The 21,924-nt window shown below is 42.0% G+C and overlaps 1 protein-coding gene across 1 annotated transcript; it reads left to right on the top strand.

Annotated features, from left to right (window-relative positions):
- The first annotated feature begins 13,999 nt into the window (after nucleotides 1-13,999).
- KCTD12 (potassium channel tetramerization domain containing 12) lies at nucleotides 14,000-20,315 on the top strand. Its single transcript, XM_045479933.1, has one exon. The coding sequence runs from the start codon at nucleotides 14,281-14,283 to the stop codon at nucleotides 15,262-15,264; it is 984 nt and encodes a 327-aa protein (XP_045335889.1). The 5' UTR covers nucleotides 14,000-14,280; the 3' UTR covers nucleotides 15,265-20,315.
- The last annotated feature ends 1,609 nt before the right edge of the window (nucleotides 20,316-21,924 follow it).

The raw sequence follows: 21,924 nt of genomic DNA, 5'->3' as shown, positions 1-21,924 counted from the left end.
TGACTGAGTTTTGGCCAAAGAGATTGATGTGAAAATGTTGGGCGGGACATCTGGGACAGGTGAGTTGCCAGGTGCTGTCTGCCCGCCTCTGGGTCACCAGCACATGTCACCATCAGGGGTGGTGATGTTACTCCTTCTCATTGTAATTGGGTCACTGGAAATATAATCAACACTGGTTTCTGTTTTACTTGTATCTCTGAAGTCTAGTTTCCCTGTTAAGGAACTATTTGGTTATAGGAATAAGAGCCTGCTTTTTGTTCTAACTTTGGAGATAGGATATTAGCGTTTAGCCAGACAGAAATAGACAGAAATAAGATGATGAGCAAATCCAGCAGTTCAACCCCTTTCATACAAGCGAGAATATAAGTCACTCACAAAGGTTATTTTTGAAGGTCGAAAGAGAATTTAGGTGAAAGGAATATTGATTAATCCAGGGGAAGCTGAAAAGACTCTGTTCCTACGGTTGACTCGAAGCTGCAGGATCCAGACGTGTAGTGTTAATAAAAGAGGCTGGAGACACACTGGGAGACCGTAAAGGCGAGAGGTGGGAAATGATCTTTCCATTATTCCCTCTTGGTTAGAAACCCCATTATATGCTCTATTGGCTCCCTGAACTTCTCCTTTGAGGAGAAAAGAATATTGAAGCATGATCCCATGTCTTTAAGTGCTATTTTGAGAAGGCCCCACTCATGTCCTCGTTTCCCTTCTTGAACGGCTTCAATTTGTTTCATCATTTTCATGGCTCTCGTGCCTATACCTTCAACACCCTCCCTGGGTAAGTCCAACTCTTAGCTTCACCTGAGTAGCTGAAAATAGCTGATGGACAAAACAACCAACCAACAAACATATGCCTTTTGCTGTTCTTGTATGAGGTGCACTGTTATTGCCTTATCCTGCTGACAGAACAAAAAGAGTTCCCTCACTGCTTCTCTGGTCTGAACATCTGAAGGTTTGATCAGAACATTTAAATACCTAACGCAGGTGTTTAGCCTTCCTAAAGGGCTCTGACCAAGCACTCAGGATAACATCTGGTTGGTTGAAGCTGCTAACTAGGGAAAAAAAATATTCTTAAACTAAAAAAAAAATAGGGCTTATTTGAAACTTAAAACATCAAATAAGTGATTATACCAATATTTTAAAGGTATTCAGTTTCAGCAGTTTGAAAATACATACATTATTCTGCCTATGCTATTGTTTTTTCTTAGTAAGGGCTTTCTAGGTAGTAGAAAGGAAAAGTTTAATGGAATCCAGGTTATTTTCTTGGTTGAATTCATTCATGAATTCAATCAATATTTCTTGCCTGAACACTATGAATGTGATAAACATAGGGTTGTTTATTTATTGTAAAATTCATTTAATGTTTGCATTCTCCGCTGAGGCTAGGAACGTTGCCTGCCTTACACACAGCTGTGTCCCCATTACCCAACACAGTGCCTTACACGTGATAGGCACTCAATGACTAGAGACAGCTATTTGCATTGCCCAAAACAACATGAATACTTGGGGCAGTTTGGGATGGGTTGATATAACGTCTAGTTAGAGGTCTAGAAGAGTTAGAAGGATGATGGAGATTCTATCAGGAAAAGGGATTGGATAGTTCAGATATGTATAAAATTCATGAAACAACTCTCCCACTATCCTTGGGTTGTATTAAAAACACCTTGTGCTGTGTTAAGTTGGGTAGTGTAAATCTAAGCTTCCAGATTGTGATGATGTCACACATTGGGAAATTCCTGAGATAAATGAAAGCTGCTACTTTCTATCTTTAGTATCTATATATTTCTATGGGTGAGATATTTGCAAACTGATAAATGCAGGGTGATAGACCCTTATGGGGCATGCCTCAAGGGTAAATAATCAAAGGTCTGATGAAAGTTTGCTTCAGTTTTTTTTTAATACACTCTATTTCTTAGAGCAGCTTTAGGTTTACAGAAAAACTGAATAGAAAGTACAGGAAGTTCCCATATGTAGTAAAACCTTGGATTGCAAGTAATTTGTTCTGCAAATGTTCTGCAAGACAAGCAAACATTTCTAATAAATTTTAACTTGACAAATGAGCAATGGCTTGCGATATAGGTAGTACATGACACCGAATGTCCCATAGTCGCAACTGAGCCAATGGTTTTTTTTTTTTTCTCTCTCTCTCTCACACTGCTGGATTATGGGTGACCGTCTCCCGTGCTCAGATGCTCCATCTCAGGCTGCGGCATTTGGCAGAAATCAGTGCTTCTTCAACATTGGAAGGTGCCCACAATTGGCACTAGTGTATTTTTTGTCACTTCAAAGCACCTATGGACAGTTCTTTGCATTTCCGTATAAGAATAAGCTTAGGAATGCTTTGCTTCATTCTAGATCAGGCTGGCTGCAGATATAGACCCTTTCCTCAGCTGCCTTATTGCCAGTTACATTAAATACAGTATATGACAAGAGTTTATCAACATTGTACTGCAGTCAACATCCGTGCAAGTGTATACAGTGGCATCCATGCAGAAAAAGATACCATTGAGCCAACAGAGAGCAGTGATTCTGTTAGTGATAGTGGTTCTACACAATAACCCTCTTCTCTCTTGTCTCCCTCACACCAGCCACGAAGGTTTTCAAGGGTCGGTTCAGGTTAACTTGTTTATTTTTCCTTATATTTTGTATTCTCTTTATTATTTTGCATTATATTACAATATTGTGATCTTTTTTATATGAATATTTTTGGGTGGTGGAACCGATAATCCGAGTTTCCGTTATTTCTTATGGGGAAATTCCCTTTGATATCCAAGTGCTTTGGATTGATTACAAGCATGTTTCTGGAACGAATTATGCTCGCAAACCAAGGTTTCACCGTACTCCCTACCTGCAGTTTCCTCTGTGCCTTCCATTAGCGTAGTGTATTTGTTACACTGATGAAGCGATCTGGATACATTATTTTAAACTGAAGTCCATATTTTACATTAGGATTTATTCTGCATTATACAATTCTATAGATTTTGCCAAATGCATAATGACTGCCTCAATTTTTATCCAGCAGAAGGGCTCAATAACATAAGATTTTAGTAGAATGAACAGGTGAAAAACGAATATAATTAGAAAATCAATTTGTGCAATAAAATGATTTAAGTTATGTGGATTGGTGCTGTATTATTGAATAGATTTTTACTTCCTCTGTAACGTACTTATAAAAGTAGGTTTATTAGTAAATGCACACTTGCTATACTTGTATGGCTGTATTTATTTAAGTAAATGAACAAAAATGATTATATAAAACACTTTGGAAATATTTGATAATAATGAGAGTATTGCCCTCACATTTAGTCAAAGGTTTAACACCAAGCAGAAAATTATGCCATTTTTTTTCCAAATCTGGTAATCACGGGATATTCAGACATTTAAGGCATCATTGATCTACTCTTTGCCATGTATCCTGGCAGACAGGGAATGTATAAGACATATTCGCTGTTGATTATGATTGTAAGTTCTCTAATATTAGAGGGGTGACATCAAGTTTCGATCCCTGAAAATGGGAGAGAAGATTAGAAAAAAAAAACTGCTATTGTTGCATAAGAAGTCAATGAGGCAAATTGTTCTCTGAAATGATAGAATCTTAGAAATAGAAAGGAAGTGGATCATCTAGTGCAGCTTCTTAACACAAATTATAAATCCCTTTTATGTCACTTGTCTTTGATGGGCCTGCAGCTTAGATCTATAGCAGGAATGGGCACACGACTCTTGAAGTGGCTTCAGTTGTTCAAAAGGTTTTCATAGGCTAAATCTGCACTTTTTCATTTTAACTTCTACCTGTAGGTCCTGGCTTTCCTGTTTGGTGTTGGAAAGAATATAGCTGCCATGGTGCCTCGAACAGTACTCCCTTCTAGGCTATTCTACCATATTCTAGGCTAAACTAAAAAAACCTCTTGACATTATATTTTTGAGTTCCTCAAAATCTTGCTTGACATAATCCTTTCCAATTGCAATAACTCATTTTCTTTCTTTATTATCGTCTGCGATAACACTTAAGACCTATTCTCTTAGCAAAATTTGAGTACGCAATAAACTGTGGGCACTATGCTGTCCTGTAGATCTCTAGGACTTACTCATCTTGTATAACTGAACTATTGTGCCTTTGACTAATACCTCCCTGTTTCTCCCTATTCCCAGCCCCTAGCAACCACTATTCTCTTTGTTTCTCTAAGTTTGACTATCTTAGATTCTTTATGTAAGTGATGTCATATAGTATTTATCCTTTTGTGTCTAGCTTATTTCAATTAGCATAGGTTCCTCTAGCCTCATCCATGTCCCAAATGACATGATTTCCTTCTTTTCTTAAGGCTGAATAATATTCCATTTTATGTATATACCACATTTTCTTTATTTGTCCACTGATGGCTATTTAGACAATAACAGCGAAAATAGACAAGTGGGATTCTACCAAACTAAAAAGCTTCTGCACAGAAAAGGAAACAATCACAAAATGAAAAGGCCACCTATGGAATGGGTAAAAATATTTGCAAATCGTATATCTTATAAGGGGTTAATACCCAAAACACATGAGAAACTTGTATACCCTAATAGCAAATAACGTGACTAAAAAAATGGGCAATGAATTGAATAGACATTTCTCCCAGATGTCTGGATGTCTATCCAGATGGCCAACAGGTATATGAAAAGGTGCTCAACATCAGGGAAATGCAAATCAGGACCACAATGCAAATAATTCAAGATTGTGATGTTTATAATAAGACATAACTACCAGTTTTACTATCAGCTATTGTGTTTCTATGATTGCAAGCTCAGCTTTCCTCTGTAAAGTGAGGGATTTGACTTGAATAATTTCTAAGGTCCTTTCCAACTTTTAAAGGCTATTGTATTTGGGGTGTGTGTTACAGATATTCCATCTTGTTAGTTTCTTGAACTTACAACTGATGCAGAGTCCTAGATAATTTTCACATGAAATTCTGCTAAGCTGCATCTGAAGCAAATGCGTGACTTTACATTTATCCTTACTACATTCCCTCTTGCTTGTTTCTTTTTGTTGCTGAAACCTATGTGGATGATTTTGAATGTTAATTCCTATCTGTTGGATTAGTTAGCCCAGCAAGATATGTGTCCTCCATAAATTTTGTTAACATGGTTCTCACATATTCATTTAATTTCCTGATAAAAGCTGCGTAGAAAAGAACTAAAACAGAACCTTGTTACTACCCCTTTCTCTTCAATTTGACATTGTTCCATTCATCAACAATCTTGAAAAGACCTGTACTATCAGCAATGTGCCCATCTAATTGATATTATAATCCAGCATAATTTTTCCGAAATTGTCCAAAAAGATATTATGATAGAGATGTCAAATACTTTATAAAAATACAATATACTGTGACACAGTATTACTACATTGCATGACATTAGCAATGCAACCCAAGCAGGAGAAGGGTTTTGTTAGAGGTGGCGCACTTAAGGTAAGCTCCTATTGTTTCCAGAGGTCAATTCTCTCCCTTGCTAAAAAGTCCATAAACAATCTATTTAATAATCCTCCAGTTTTTTGGAGGAAGAGTGTCTTTATTTTCTGGGAACTATTTTTTTCTCTCTTCCTTGGAAAGCAGAACAGCATTAGTTTGTCTCTCATTTGTGGGTAGAAAAGGTAATTCCTTTAACACTTTGTTCATATACAGCCCAGAGATTGATGACATAGAAAGGTACATAGATGGGTGTGAAATGTGATTTTCAGAGGACACCGGGGATTGTCAGTTTAGTTATAAAATGCTTTCTTCCTCTATGCTCTTGTCATGCCTCTTTAATAGAGTCATGAATAAATGATACACAATAGATTAATTAATAATAGAGAACACCCATTAATAAATGAGCATTTAGATACAGTGCAATGTATCCACACACCTAGTTTACCTCAGTAAATACTGTAACTACAGTAGAGGGCCTCCACACCACACAGCCGAGGGTGAGATCGCCAGCTCCTCTATTCAAAAACAGCTTGGACCCCACAAGTCTGTCTGAAGAGCACTTGATCATAAGAACAAGTGACTAAGGGGGGCTAAACTTGTAATTGCAGATGCCCTTACACTAGCATGAATGTATGAATGAATATCAGTTCTTTATAATTTATGAAGCTGTGGCTTCTTGTTGATGCACAGCCATCTTTCCCCCAAAGAAGCTCTCATAGGACACTGTTTGGAAAGTACAGTGGTTAGTTTTTTGTGTGTCAACTTGGCTAGCCTATGCTGCCCAATTGTTTAGTCATACACTGGTCCAGATGTTGCCATGAAGGTTATTTTGAAGATGTGATTAACATTTACAATTATTTGGTTTTAAGTAAAGGAAGTTACCTTCCATAATGTGGATGGGCCTCATTCCATCAATGGTAGGCCAAGAGAACAAAAGCCGGTTTCCCAGAGAAGAAGGAGTTCCATTTCGAGACTGTAACAGAAACCTTGCTTGGGTTTCCAGGTTGCCGGCCCTACAGATTTTAGACTCAAGATGGAGACTTCAAACCTTGTCTGAATTTCCAGTCAGCTGGCTTGCCCTACAGATTTCAGACTTACCAGTCCCCACAATCACATGAGCTAACTTGTTAGAATCAGTCAATCTCTCTCTTTATCTATCGACGGACAGATATTTTGATATAGATATACATACATACAGATGTCCATATTTTTGGTTCTTTTCCTTTGGAGAACCCTGACTGACACAGAAGGTAACTTCCCACCCTGTGATGTTCCTCTGTGACATATGGAACTCTTGATGGCCCCATTGGTGGCCATTCACTCTGCTATTGTGCAGATTCTCATGGGCCACGGACCTATGGAGCCATCGTGACTTCTGGCAAGATCAGGCACATAGTAGGCACTTCATAAATATTGAAAGGGATGTTGAATGCAATGTAAAGAGGAGCTAACCTTCTCATATTGTTGATATCTCTTCCAGTAATATCTGCTACAATGATGTAAAACTTCTGTTTCCTTTGCAGTGTACATATGTGTTCTTCCTCTTGTGGATTTGCTGTAGCATGGGGCTATGGGGCAACATCACAGTTGTCATTTGGGTTGGTGCCCTTGCTGCTCTGCCCTCTTTAGGCTTGTTTCTTCATCATTTCCTGACTTGGGCTCCTAGGTTGGGCACAGAGAGGAAGTCACTTTCTTTGGATTTAAGGACACCTGGAGTTTCTTTAGATTGCCTTTATGGCCCCTTCCCTCTGCCTACTGCCACCTAGACTTTTCCTCCCAGATGTTGCCAATGGCTGAACTTTTAGTTCTGAATAAAACTAAGCTGTTTTATTAATTGTCACTTGAGTGAAAAGTCTAGGATGACAAATAAGCTCTGATACTGAGACTTGCAAACTGTCTAGATGTTGTCTAAATCTTTCAGCCGGAGAGCAAATTTGTGTTGGGAATGACTGACTTCTGGGAAAAAGAGGGAACAGGAGATGAAATGCCATTTACCTTGCCCATTTCAGATATTACTAAACTACTAGAAATGTCATCCAAGAGAAAAAGTAATAAAACTCTCAAGGTAAGCATATTCAGCAGGGAACTGCTGGGATTATAGAAGCCCAGTGGAGACAGGAATGGGAAGGTGGCGGTAAAAACTTATGTTTATGACGTGCTCATTAGATGCCAGACACCGTGAAATGAAATGCTTTATATCATCTCATTTAACTTCACAAGAGTCTGATGAGGTGGGTGTTTTTGCTCCATTTTAAGATAAGGAACTGAAATTCAGAATATTTAAGTAACTTTGCTTCAAACCTTAGATTTTAAATAACAAAGCCAGGAGAAGAGTATAGGTTCATCCAACCCTAAAGTGTATGATTTTCTCATCTATACTTTAGGGGAAAAAAAACTTATTTTCTAAAACTAAATCATATTAGGCGATATAAATTTAAAGTTTAGCAGAGTTTGAAGCCATTTCCCTACTGTGAAATATCATGCATATTTCTGCAGTAACTGGAAAGCAAATTAGGGAAAGGTCCCTTTCCCCACTTAATTATATCAAACAAATGATCTTACAATTACATAAGAGGCTGCCCATTACAGTCTAGCCAGTGGCTTGGCTTCTTGTCCAAACCTCACAGTGAAATATGCAGACTTTCTGGAACCACATATTAAAATCTCTGCGGTTGAATCAGCCTTTCTTTCTGCATAACCTAAACTCAATACTATTCAGCATATTAGAGAGCTGCAGGGATGAGATCCTTAAAACCCAATGTCAAAAGGTGAATACCTGATAATCATCACCTAAGTTTCACACTCATGAAAACTGGCTCTCTCCTCATTTGTTCTCAGATGTGTGGGTCTGTCCTGCAGTGAGGTCCTTGTTTTATAGCCTTGTAAAGAGATCGACCCCAAATTTGGTGTAAGTCTAAAGTAATGCAATGATGTTCCTGTGTAAGCTGGCTCTGAAGGAAATTCCCAAACTGATGTGCCAACAATGGTGAGTGATTCTGACATTTCTCAAATAAGCACATAGTCTCCAAGGTGATTATTTTGAATGACAGCGCTCATGTGGGGCCTTAAATTGAGTAGATTTGACAGGGCTGCTGAAGAGCTGGAAGACCACTGAATGTCGGGAAACAGGAGGCCCCTGTCTGCATCCCTGTGCTGCGTCCAGTTACCTGACAGGCACTGTGTGCGTGCACGCTGCTGTTACCAGAGGGGCAGTGGAAGTGGCCTGCCCTTTCTCAGAGTCTTTCTGCATTTGTGACACTGTTGAATGACACCTCCCCACCCTGTTGTGATAATCAAGTGAAGCTGACAATATGAAAGCCTTCAAAACCGGGAGGCACTAGAATAGAATATGGTAACTCATTCATAGTTAACCTCTAGGCAAAGTACCACAATCTGAAACCAAGGCAGTGATGTTAATAATTAGCCTTGGTGAGAAATTCCAGAATCGCTCCTGTGTGTGTGTGTGTGTGTGTGTGTGTGTGTGTGTGTGTGTGAGGTCCAGTTATTTTTGTGCTCAGTTTGATACGTAAAGCCACAAGTGGAATACATTTGTTCAACTTCACAAGTCCCAGAAGACCAGTGGATACTGCTTGCTTTTGAAAACTGGAGCCTGGATCTCAGCAGTTTCCAGGCTCACTTTATCCTTGTCTAGAGTTAATGAGATCAGAATAAAACTAGGTAAACCTACTAAGAACCTGGTGCTTTGCAAACCCTTATGGTATTTTAGAGGGCCAGAAATAAAAGAATATTTATCACGTGTAGGACTGGGTTGGGTGAAGAGGAGGACAACAGTAGGTCCATTTTGTCTGGGGCTCAAATATGTCCTTGGAGATTCCTCCCGGAGGCAAGATTGTACTATTGATAAGAGACAGAATCAAGAGCCAAGGACTTAATTGCTTCCTAATCCTACTTATTTGACAGTAGCTACTTTGAGTTTTGGGTCACCAATCCTGTGGCTCACAAGCACAGGATGTTAGAGTACCATTTTCTGCCCCAAGCAGGGATAAACAGCTGCATTACATTGGTCAAGTGACCCAACCTCTCCTGCCTTGGGTCCTCCATCAGTAAAGTGGGGACAATAATAGAACCCGTTTCCTTCATACATCTAAAACATTTGTAGAAGTGAGAGGCTGGAAAACACAGCATTTAAAAGCATCAGCCTTAAAGAGAGATTGCCTGGGTTCAAATCCCAGCTCCACCACTTATTTGCCCATATGATCTTCTAATGATTGGGTAGCAATAGCACTAATCTCATAGATTCAATGTGCTAATGCATGGATAGGTCTAACAGGGTCAGCACATAGCAAGTGCTCTATGGATGCCTGCTATTATATTATTACTTGTTTCCTGGAAAAGTCTCAGACACTATTTATAAGGATATGGAAACAAAAAATTAAAAATTTCCAACATTAATTTTTGTTTCTGTGTTTGGTTCTAATAGGTATAAAAGTCGTAGCATCGTGATGTTGGGATTTGCTTCATTTTCTAGGCCTAGTATTTTGGCCATGTCCCTCATTTAGCATTTTCTATCTCTTTTTAGGATTAGATATCAGGATATATTTTACCAAATCTTTATTAAGACCATTTTATTACCTGATTTACATCAAGTTTTGTATCCGATTCTTTTCTTTCTCTGAAAGTAACAAGTCAATGAATTTTAAAGTCTGTGTACAGAAGGGACTCACACACACTGGGAGGATGATAAATGAGCTAAACATTTGTTTGGGACAATTTCTGAATGTGTCTCTTCTCCCCTTTCCTCACAGCATTCATTTCAATGTTTTTGCCATTCATTTATTCCTTCAGTATTTACTGCGTAGGCTTGCCAGGCACTATGACAGGTGGTGGAAAATCACGATTCTGACACTTGAATGGTGTTTTACAGCTTACAGATCGTTTATGTTAAATTCATAGGTTAAATTCACTCAATCCTCCTAGGTGCTCATTTCATTTCACCCAGTTCTTTCTCCCCTTTTAACTTTATATTATTCTCTTAATCTTCCTCATTCCTTGCTCAAATCTTTAGTGTGCATAGCATTTACCCAGTGCATGGGGTGGGGCGGGGTGGGGTGGGGTGGGAAGTTGACTAGAAGAGAAGGTGGTAAGTGGGGGAGAAGATACAAATCAGATGAGAATGTAGGTCAGAGGTGTCTCCAATGCTCAACACTTGAGAATAGAAGGACATAGCACTGTCTCTTATTTAGAAAAGTACAGCGTCACTTGCAAAGGAACAATGATCAATTTATCCATCACTAGAAACTGACCTGAGACTAGACACAGGGCTGGCAATTTCTGGACTCCTCCCTTACCTTACGCATATTTAACATACAGAAGAAGCTGGAGTTATGGCCCTCCCTTCCCCCACAAACATCAGGCCCTAAGTCCCAACACTGAAGTTCCCCAATTACGGTTCCTCTTGAATTTGTGACACCAGTGAATAGACAAGAAAAAGAACATACCAAATTGACCAGAAAATTATTCCTTCAGTTTCATATCACCTGTTTCATTCATTATGATGAATGCCTAACCTCGACTTCTATTAAGAAATACCAATGGCTTCCTGCAGTGGACTAGCTTGTGGTGGGTGAACAGGTTATGACAGCTGGTAGAGAATGGTTCTCTTTCCTGTTATTCAGCTCGTATGTCACTTTCACGGAGAGGCCCTCCAGCCAGTCTATATAAAGTGGTATCCCCACGCTCGGTCCCTCTGTCTCATTTCACAATTCTATTTACTTCATGGCATTTATCTCTACCTAAAGCAGACTTACGTACCTATATATTTATTATCTGTCTTCCTCACAAGACTGTGAGCTCCAAGAAGGCAGAGATTATTTTCTAACACACTGCCTGGAACATAGTAGTAGCCATTTGATATTGGTGGAATAAGCAAGTGAGCAACAGATACTTATGGAACGCCTATTGTACACCATGACTCTTCTAGGCACTGGGGATATAGCAATGAATCAAGCAGACAAGTTCCCTGAGCTCTTGGAGTTTACATTCCAATGCAGGGAAATAGAGAACAAAGTAGAAAAGGGGAAGCAGCTTGGGTGGGGCTGTGCTATATTAAATAAAGTGGTCAAGGTCACCAGAAGAAGGTGAGGAAGATAAGGGGGGGGGTTAGTATTTTAGCAAAGGGAAAAAGGGGATAGGAAGTGCAAAGGTTTGGAGAAAACACTAGTGGGGGCTAAGGTGGCTCAAGCCAGCAAGCTCCTGGGTAAGTGGCAGCAGATAGGTGGAGGGGCGCTGGTGGGGCAGCTCCAATCCTGTAGAGTCTTGTGAAGTCTTGTGAATAAAAGGAGTTTGGTTTTTACTCTTTTGTGAAATGGGAAGCCACTGGGAGCCTTTGAGCAGAGCGACGTGATTTGACTTAGGTTATAATAGGATCCGTCTCTTTGTTGAGGTGATAAAAGATTGGAGGGGGCAAAGGTGGATGCAGTTAGCAGACCAATGCCATAATCCAGTAAGAGATGATGGGTGGCTTGGTCCAGGGTGGTGGCAGGGAGGTGGTGAAGCATGTTAATTGTCGGGAAGTATTTTGAAGGCAGAACTGAAAGGATTTGCTGGTACCATGAACAAAGTAATGATATAAAACTACATACGGCAAGAAGGCTTTTCTTGGATTTATAGAAAAGAGACTGGTTTTGTCAGGTTTGTGACACTGATATACCACGTAGTAGCATCACTGCCTAGAAATTCAGCATTGCAAAACTGGGAACTTTTGTGTCATTTATTGTTCCTCCCAAAGAACAAACAGACAAAAAGAGTGGTCAAATATATTCAGTATCAAAATCTGTACTTGCAATTAAGTGAGCTGGTCTGGGGCTTGATCATATTTCAGCATTCTGACATGAATGAGATAATTGTTCAGCAGACATAAACATTCCAAAGTAAAAATGACATTTATCCTTGAGGAGACTGTGAAGCTCATTGGGCAGTTACACAGAAGTGTAATACATTGTCAAGAACAAAGGTCTCTGCTGATTTATCCTGATTGAGGATCTGTTCTTCAAACTGATCTGACTACTGCTCAGACTTCTGCCTCTGCCTAGTGGGCTACAAAGAAAGCACTTTGGATCTTACTTCACTTTGCATTCTGCAAGGTATGGCCCAGGCAAAACAAATATTCATTGACGTGGTGGTTTCTTTTTCTTTTGACTTTTGAAAGACAGAGAGCATGAGCAGGGGAGGTGCAAGAGGGGGAGAGGATCCCAAGTGGGCCCTGGCCGACAGCAGAGAGCCTGATGGGGGCTCGAACTCACACACGGTGAGATCATGACCTGAGCTTAAGTTCCACGCTCAACTGACTGAGCCATACAGGCGCCCCACGTGGTGATTTCTTAACCTTCTTCACCACCCTCTCTTTATTTACCCAAGCCAGGATCAGATAATCACTCACAAATGTGAAATTTCAGCATGTATTGGTCTTTGTTAGAGGGGCACGTGGAGGGCGTAATCCAGAGAGCTCACACTGGCCTGGGAAGCCACAGAAGGCTTGGGGATGGTAGTGGAGAAGTTTTCTGGGCTGCATGGTGCCAGATGAATGCAATATGAAGGGAGGAATTACAGCACCACGTGGGACCTAGAAGGGCTTTCAAAAGTACAAAGGCGCGAGAACAGCCTGGGATGACCAAGGTGCGCGGGAGACCACAGAGACCTGGACTTTTGGGAGCATAAACACGCAGCGGCTGAAAGGTGGCTTTTCCAAATTATTGTTTTATAGCGCGTTCACCTAACGTTGAAAGGGAGGCGGGGCGGTTCCTTCGGCCTCACCGTATCGCTGGCAGCTTGGCCTCAAAGGCGGTATGCGAGGAGGCCGCGTCCTCCACGTTCATGGGAACGCGCCACTAAGTCACTCTTCTAGTGCATCCAAGTTCTCCGTCGCCACTGCAGCACATTTTCTCCTACTTTCAGGTCTCTCAACCAATGAGTTTGCCTCTTCACCCATAAAAGAAACTATCGGTGACAAGTTCTATGGCCGGATACTGAGGTTTTTTTCGGTTTCTCGGCCTTTTTCGTGGCTACTAGTTAAGGTCAACAGCATCTGGCCGCCTCTGAACTGGGGAGTCCTCTTGGACCCTCCAGGTGTTTGGTATGTCTTGCGAACTTTCAGCAACACGGCGACCGACTAGGGCAGCGCCACAGCTCCAGTGTTCAAAGCGGCCAGTTCTGGAGGCGGCCACGCACTTCTACTGCCCTGGCGGGGGGAGCCGGAAAGTTTACGTCCTCCTCCCAGACGGGGTTAGAAGGGGAGAGGGCGCCATGACTGCCCCTCCAAAGGAGGCTGGTCTTCCGAAGCGGCCCGTCCCGGCTCTGTCCGCTTTGGAGGGGGAAGAAAGTTGGGCGGGAGCCGGGCGGGGTTCGAGCGCGCGCCTGGCGAGGTGGAAGGGGGGCGAGGGGTGTAGTCGGGTAGTCCCCGACGCGCGCGAGCCGGGGTGGAGCCAGCAGCCGGGCGCGGCGTCAGCGTTTAGGATGCAAATCGGTTCCCCACTCCGCCGTCCCCCTCCACCCTCTCCCGCCCGGGGAGCAAGGCTCCGCCGCTCCGCTGCCGCCCACGCCTCCTGCGCGCCGCGGCGCCTGAGCGGGCGGCTCTACTTAAGCCGCGCGCCGGCCGAGACCCGGCACTCGCCTGGAGCGCGCGGGTGAGGCGGGTGGAACGCACCGCGGCTCTCGGGGGCGCAGAGCAGCGCGCTTGCACCGCTCGGCTCCGTGCGGTTCACGGCGGCGGCGGCGGCGTCTGGGGCGCAGGGCTGAACCAGCGTCCGGGAAAGGCGATTGCAGCTTCTGCGCGCGGCCCCGCTCCCTGCCACAACCCCAGACCAGTCACCTCTTCGCCATGGCTCTGGCGGACAGCACACGTGGATTACCCAACGGGGGCGGCGGCGGGGGTGGCAGCGGCTCCTCGTCGTCCTCGGCGGAGCCGCCGCTCTTCCCCGATATCGTGGAGCTGAACGTGGGGGGCCAGGTGTATGTGACCCGGCGCTGCACCGTGGTGTCGGTGCCCGACTCGCTGCTCTGGCGCATGTTCACGCAGCAGCAGCCGCAGGAGCTGGCCCGGGACAGCAAAGGCCGCTTCTTTCTGGACCGAGACGGCTTCCTCTTCCGCTACATCCTGGATTACCTGCGGGACTTGCAGCTAGTGCTGCCCGACTACTTCCCCGAGCGCAGCCGGCTGCAGCGCGAGGCCGAGTACTTCGAGCTGCCCGAGCTCGTGCGCCGCCTCGGGGCGCCTCAGCAGCCTGGCCCCGGGCCGCCGCCGCCGCACTCGCGGCGCGGGGTGCAGAAGGAGGGCTCGCTGGGCGACGAGCTGCTGCCGCTCGGCTACGCGGAGCCTGAGCAGCAGGAGGGCTCATCGGCCGGGGCGCCGTCGCCCACTCTGGAGCTGGCTAGCCGCAGTCCGTCCGGGGGTGCGGCGGGCCCGCTGCTCACGCCGTCCCAGTCGTTGGACGGCAGCCGGCGCTCCGGCTACATCACCATCGGCTACCGCGGCTCCTACACTATCGGGCGCGATGCGCAGGCGGACGCCAAGTTCCGGCGAGTGGCACGCATCACCGTGTGCGGCAAGACGTCGCTGGCCAAGGAGGTGTTCGGCGACACCCTGAACGAGAGCCGGGACCCGGACCGTCCTCCCGAGCGCTACACCTCGCGCTATTACCTCAAGTTCAACTTCCTAGAGCAGGCCTTCGACAAGCTGTCCGAGTCGGGCTTCCACATGGTGGCGTGCAGTTCCACGGGCACCTGCGCCTTCGCCAGCAGCACCGACCAGAGCGAGGACAAGATCTGGACCAGCTACACGGAGTACGTCTTCTGCAGGGAGTGAGCTCCCCAGATCCCCTCGCGACTTCAGCGCGCCCATTCCCCCCTCCTTCCTGCCGAGGAGAGGATTCTCGATCTCCCCTCCTACCCCCACGCCCTCCCGTTCCCCTGTCTCCCACCTTTAGTAGCTGGGCCAGACCGACTCACCCCCTACTTGAGAACCTGCAGCCGCAAATCCTCTCGGCTTCTTCGTCTTTTTTGGACCCCGCTAACCGAGAGAGAGCCCAGGTGTACCCCCTCCAGTGCTTCCTCTGCCCCCTGACTCAAACCACCCCTCCCCTGGATTGTCCTTCAGTCTGCAACTAGTGGGACAGTGTGGCCACAAAGTCACCAAGTACCTGGTGATGATCGAATTGTTCAGAACCTGATTGGACTCTGTCCAGTGTGTAGAAGATTCCTTGAAGTCCCAAGCCCCTTTGACCCATTCGCGGTTTAAGAGATCAGATTGATAACATTGGGACTAGTTAGTGCTTTAAAAGGTCATTATGTATAGCCTTTTAGACCTTCTTTAAAGGTAGAGTTTTAGAGGGCTGGATGGAAGACTCCGGACCTGGAATGAGGATCCCTTGGAGGCGGTTCAGTGACAACAAATGAATAAAGTTTTGAGAAGTTCTGTGTGACGTAGGAAAAGAATCTAGTGCTGGCACAATGAAGGACTGTATCTTTTCCGTGCACAATGAAAGCCTGTGGCTTAAACTTGTAGAAAGTTACCCTCCTGCCTGAGGAGGCATCCTTTCTCCTTGGCTCACCGCCGGAAGCCCTCAGTTCCACCGGTTGACATGGCCGCCGTTATTGGCAAGAGGGAGAAAGCGTGTTGACGCTGACAAGGGCGAGACAGCCCAGGTCGCCGAGCACTGTGCGAAGTCACCTGGCAGTGACTGTAAACGGAGCTGGGTAGTAATGCACGCCGTGGGTATTAGGAGAGCCCGTATTCTTGCAGTGAATGGCAGTAGGACCTTAGCTCTTAAGACTTGGGGGGAGGGATGGGGAGGGAGGAAGGAGGGGTGAAGGGGTGGGAAGGGAGGAGCAGACACACTCACTTATTATTTGAAAGTTGGAAGTTTGTGCCATCCGTTTGAGTACACGTACATTTAAGAAGTAGTACACAAAAACGTGCAAAGCATTTTGTAAAGATTAATAACAGATCTACTCTTATCTGGCAGTTTATTGAACTGTTTTGAGTCCTAAACTTAGAAGTTATTGATACTTATATAACCTAACCAAAGAGTTACCCAGTAGTTTTTGAACTTTAGTTTAGGTTTTTTTGAACTTTATTTTCTTGTTGGCTATAAATCTTGATTTTAAAATCTATTAATGAGCAAACTAAGTTTGATTTTGGTTACTTAAACTTAAGATCTCTTCTTAAAAATTCTTATTTTCTTCAAGCCTAGCCAGTGATGACTCCTGGGCAAACCGAGAACCTGAAAATGCCACTTCTCACCTACAGATTGTTTGATATTAAGGTGGAATCTTTTTGAGTGCCAGCTGCAGAGAAAAAGAAGCACCAAGGGCTGCCCATCTGTAGATAGCTATACAATGAAATGTTTTTAAACGGAGGCAAAAAAGTAATCACAAGTGGGTTGAGCAATAAAATAGTGCTTTAGGTAAATGCAAGAGAAACAGAAGGAGACCCGGTTGCCTTATACCTTTACTCTAATGAGGAATAAGTTCCCACTACTTATCCTGTCTACACCATAGGTGAAGGGAAGTGAATCCTTGTCTTTCATGCTGTGAGGCTCCTTTGGATATTCTGTGATGACGGAGAAGCCTTTTCCTTTTCATTTGTTTTAGCAGTTTTCTCTAAAGTGTTTTTTTAAAGATTTTGTAAGAGTCGTTTTCAGTGTTCAAATTAGTGCTATTTTTTCTTCTTTTTAATAATGAATCTTGTACTGTATCTTACTACGTCCATAATAGATATTAAGAATTGGAACAGTTTTTTTCTTAGACTCATGTGATCCAATCTTTATATACCATATATAAACATTTTACACGAATCATTTAGTTTTTTAATTCATTTACTAATGCTAAAAAATTTCCTATATTTACCCCCAGTAATGTGCATCAGATGGTGTATATACTAAAGCAACATGCTTTAATGAATTTCTTATATTCTTATCTATGGGGACATTGGGTCCAGGAAAAAATACTTATAAAACTGAGTTTACTCCATACTGTTTTTGCTTGGATATTAGTTATGTACCAATAGTATGTTAACTGTCCTCTTAAAATCAAGGTACCTGTATTTTTAACCCACAAATTCTTTTTTTTAACTGGTAAAGAGAAAGATTTGAGGTCTTTACATTGGTGTTACAATTTTAGAAAGGTAAAGTTAGTTTTATTTACAAATCTCATAAATTGTAAGGGAAATGGAAGCAGAAATCCAGGAAGTTGTGTTTGCTTAAATGTTGGGTGTGTTCTCAGATTGGTAATGCAACAGAACTTATCTGTTCACATCCTGAAATGATTTAGTAAGGTCGCTTTCTGGACAAAAGAGTGTCACAGAGATTTCTCCACCCTATATGGTGTTCTCTTAGATTGTACAACAAAAAACACGTAACTGAGGACATCTTAGGACAGATCAAAACCACTGACAGATGGCAAGACTCTAACAGTCTGATTTTCCTTGTTAAATCTGCACAACTCCGGGAGTCACAGGAAAGTACTAAAGTTTTGTTTGTGCCCCTTAAGTCTTATGAATTGTATCTGATAAAACTTTGAGTTGAACGACTTCACTTTTTGCACATACAAATCTTACTTTCCCCACACACTCTGGCTGCCCTGCGATGCTCACCTTGCCCTTTTCATTGTTTGAAAGACTGGGAATTCTAAATGGTTAGACACCATAAACTGACTTCTTTTTCTAGGGATGACTATGCCCTCTAAAGTTGGCAGTTGAAAAATGACAATATTCTACTTTTAGCCCAAAGTAAAGGCTGGGTAGGAAATCCTTCTACACTGGGTAGGTCATAATAACTGTGGCAAGATGACTTCTCATGGGCATTTTTGGTTTCCTTCTTCTCCATGTCCTGTGGGCCACTGAAGGACCCTTAGTGGTCTACAAAGTGGACTGGAGTTTTGGTTGTTACCTCTAAGCTTGGATGGGATATTGAGGGTCCATTCGAGTAAGCCCTCCAAAGACACCATTCACATAACCTGAGAGAATGTCATAAATTATTTAGATAATGATGACTTCATTAACCTGCCTCAGTGTAGCATGCATTTACATATGTCATAGCTTTAATTACCATTTGGTTCACAAGTGAGTGACATGAGATTTAGCAACAAATTTAATTAAAAAAAGAATTGTTGACAGTGGTAGTTAAAAAAAAAAAAACAGGTACCACGTTCAATGCTTTTGCACCAGATGTTTAAGAAGTTGTCTATTTTTAATACATGTAGACCATGAACCATATTCAGACCATATTCAGTCCAATTTTTCAAACTGTAGGTTGTGGAAAATATTCCTTGAAGATGTGAGACCTAGAAATTTTTTTCCTTTTCGTTATTGTTTTTATTTTTGTGTTTCTTCTTCTTCTTCTTTTTTTTTTTTTTGCATTGATAGAAAAGTGATAATTTGTAATACTAGCCAAAACTGTCTTCTCTTTCAAACCAGATCCATACATGGGGCCTGTTGCTTCTCTGAGGAAACGTATAATCTGAATTCTCAGACAAAATGGGCGACTGGCAATGCTCATAACATATTCCAATTTTTATTGGAATTTTCCATGGAATGTTATTACATTGAAGCCATGTAAGGTGAAGCTTTGATAATTTTTTACTTTTTAAATTATGGTAAGTTCTAATCTAATATTCAAAACATTTTTGTACTCCACATGAAACATGCTAAAGTATAGTGCAAGTATTTAGAAAAGCATTGACTGGAGGGGTTGAATTCTGTAAGAATTTCTTTTATAGTCTCAATCATAAGTACTCAATTAACTTAAATTTCTAAAATAATAAACTGAATATTTTTTATTGTAAACCTAGCAGAGTAAATCCTTTGGCATTTTTTTTGTTTGTTTTTTCCTTACTATAACCCATTTAAAAACTGAATTAGTTTTCTTAGATGACTTAAGTCTGTCTCTTGAGAATGAATAAAATACTCTTGTGTATTCAGTGGCTATAGTACCTGAAATTGGGTTTCTTAGAGCCAGAAACAAGTTATATTGAAATTAACTTTTCTTTTTATAATTTTGGATAACAAAAATCTAAAAGTATTGATGTTTGAAGATTTAGAATCTCTACTGGGGCCCTTGAAACTTAGATGGAAAAAAATCCAAGCAGAACATCTACATTAGACTATAATCTTGTGTGGTAGAAAGATAAATAGCTGACCAAGAATTCGTGTCACCTTATACATTTTGTGGGGGTTTTTTTCCCCACAATTTTTTTTTGTATTTTAAATGTGTTTTGAAGTATGTGAACATTAATTGTAAACTGTTATACAACTGTCTTTGTGACTGTAGGCAGGTGAATTTTGCTATTACTATTGAATACAAAGGATGACAATTCATTTATGACCACTCAAACATCATTCGTGACATTTAATGACAAAAGTTTAAGATGTCCATTGTGGATGTTAATTGTGAAGACATAAATTGTATGTTACTAAATTTTTCCACACATGAAAAACTTGTATCTGCTGAACAGTATAAGATTCCCACAGAGCTCTCTGGGATTATGCACTTGTTGAAAACATTATATGCTAAGTGATATATACCATTGAGCCATTTTCTCAAAATAGAAGGAGAAAGGGAAAAAAAAATCATAACAATTATCAAACTTTTCTAATGAAACAGAAAGCCAAAAAAAAAAAAAAAAAATCCCTCTCTGTTTTAAAAAAGACATTTCAGATATGCCCAAACTTTTTAAGTGAGAGTTTCTTCAACTGTCTAAACACCCCAGAGATTCTTGTTCTCCCTGTTCACAACCAGTTGTATAATAGACATACTCAATAACTGTTTTCCTCCCTGTGTGTGAAGTAATGAATCATTGATTATGTGACTTGTTATGTATTCTATTAAACACTAAAGAATAAAACATTCACTCCTTTAATTATTCCTTTTGGCTTCTGGGTATGGATTGGCTTGAACACTGGTCTGATCTCATTTAAGGGGTTCTCTGAGTACTGGGAATGCTTCCCAAGTTGGTGTAGGGCTGGTGATGAGCATTATGCCATCAGAAGAACTTCTCACTGTGGAATTGGCCAGTTCGGCCAGGAGCTACCAGGCTCTTTCTCCAGAGTTTATTGTCAAGAATGCCTATTGTGAAGGTGGTTTGGTACTCGATGTGGAGGAAAAGTCCTTCACGTTTGCATTGATCTCAGTCTTAGCAGCATATGCAAATTGTTTTGAATGTGGGGAATGTAGGTACAGATGACCTTTTAAAGTTTGTAGGGAAAAATGAAGCTTTGAGATACGCCTGAATTAAAAGTATTATTCATGAAGATGAAACTAAAGGATTTTGGGAGAAGATCTGCATTTTTATTATAGGGTCTCTTTCCAGAATCCCCTCCATCGTTGGTGTCCCTCCTCTGGAAGGAGAGCACAGCACCTTCCAGACTGAGAAATCACCCACGCCGAAGGAGGTGATGCCAGCCTGCTCTGGGCTGTGGCACCGGAAGCCAGAAGTGGTGTGTCTTGAGCGAGCCGGGCTTCGCCCTTCCTCTCTGCTTTTGCTTGTGCTTCCTCCAGATAGCTTTTGTTCTGAAAGTGTGTATTTATACATATACAATTTGTTTTTTGAAAAGTTTATGAGAAAAATCTAAACAATGCAATTTTCATATGAAAGAACACGTAAATCTCCCTCCTCCAGTAACACTTGTTTCTCCCCCTGGGAAACCACTGGTGTGTCTTTACAGAGACATTCTGTGCATATATAAATATATGTGTATTCCTCCCCTTTTTCCATTCAGTAGGAATTAATACCTGTCCTGTGCCCTCCTTTCTTCTTTTAACCACACATTCTGGAGCTCCTGCAGTGCATGAGTGAACATGTAGCAACGATCTACCTCACTTTATTTGATGGCTACGTGATATTGTGCACGATGGGTCATTGTCTAGATGTGCACTCGTTTATTTTACCTGTCCTTTCTTGATGGGCATTTAGGTTTTCAGGGCTTTTTTTGTTTCTGTTCCAAAGAGTGCTGTATTGAGTGTCTTTTCGCATCTACGCAAACATATCAGTCTGTTTTGTATGAGGTGGTACCAAGAGACAAATCTCCCGCAAGTACTGTTTCTTCTGTAGTGGCTACGGAAATAGTAGGGCTCACTGGAAACTCTCAAGGGAATGGGGATGATGATAGATGAAGTAGCTCTAGAATCCTTAGATACACACGTATAAAGTTTTATGTGGCTTTCATATTCAGGACAAGCCTCTTCTCCCCCAATTTTTTTCTATATCCTTACTCCATTTTGTTCTGGGTTGTTTTTGTTTTCTCCCCCAATGAATATGGCTGACACTTGGGTTTTAGGAACACAGTATAGAAAGAGGAGCTATAATGTATTCTTTAGGGGGAAGTTGAAAAAGGATAGGAAGCTATAGAATAAATATGAAGTGTGTTCCTGGAATATAAGTTTGACTAACTGAAATGTGTATATATGAGTTGGGAAATTAAGACACTTAACTGGCAGGTAATTGACAAAAATCTGTTTCATTTTATGGA

Source organism: Leopardus geoffroyi, chromosome A1 (genome assembly GCF_018350155.1).
Source record: "Leopardus geoffroyi isolate Oge1 chromosome A1, O.geoffroyi_Oge1_pat1.0, whole genome shotgun sequence".
NCBI classification, from domain to species: domain Eukaryota; kingdom Metazoa; phylum Chordata; class Mammalia; order Carnivora; family Felidae; genus Leopardus; species Leopardus geoffroyi.
The sequence above is the reverse complement of the archived record's forward strand: the minus strand, read 5'-3'. Positions and strand labels throughout refer to the sequence as shown.

Coding starts and splice junctions, on each gene's coding strand:
- KCTD12 (XM_045479933.1), top strand. CDS start 14,281: ATGGCTCTGGCGGACAGCACACGTGGATTACCCAACGGGGGCGGCGGC.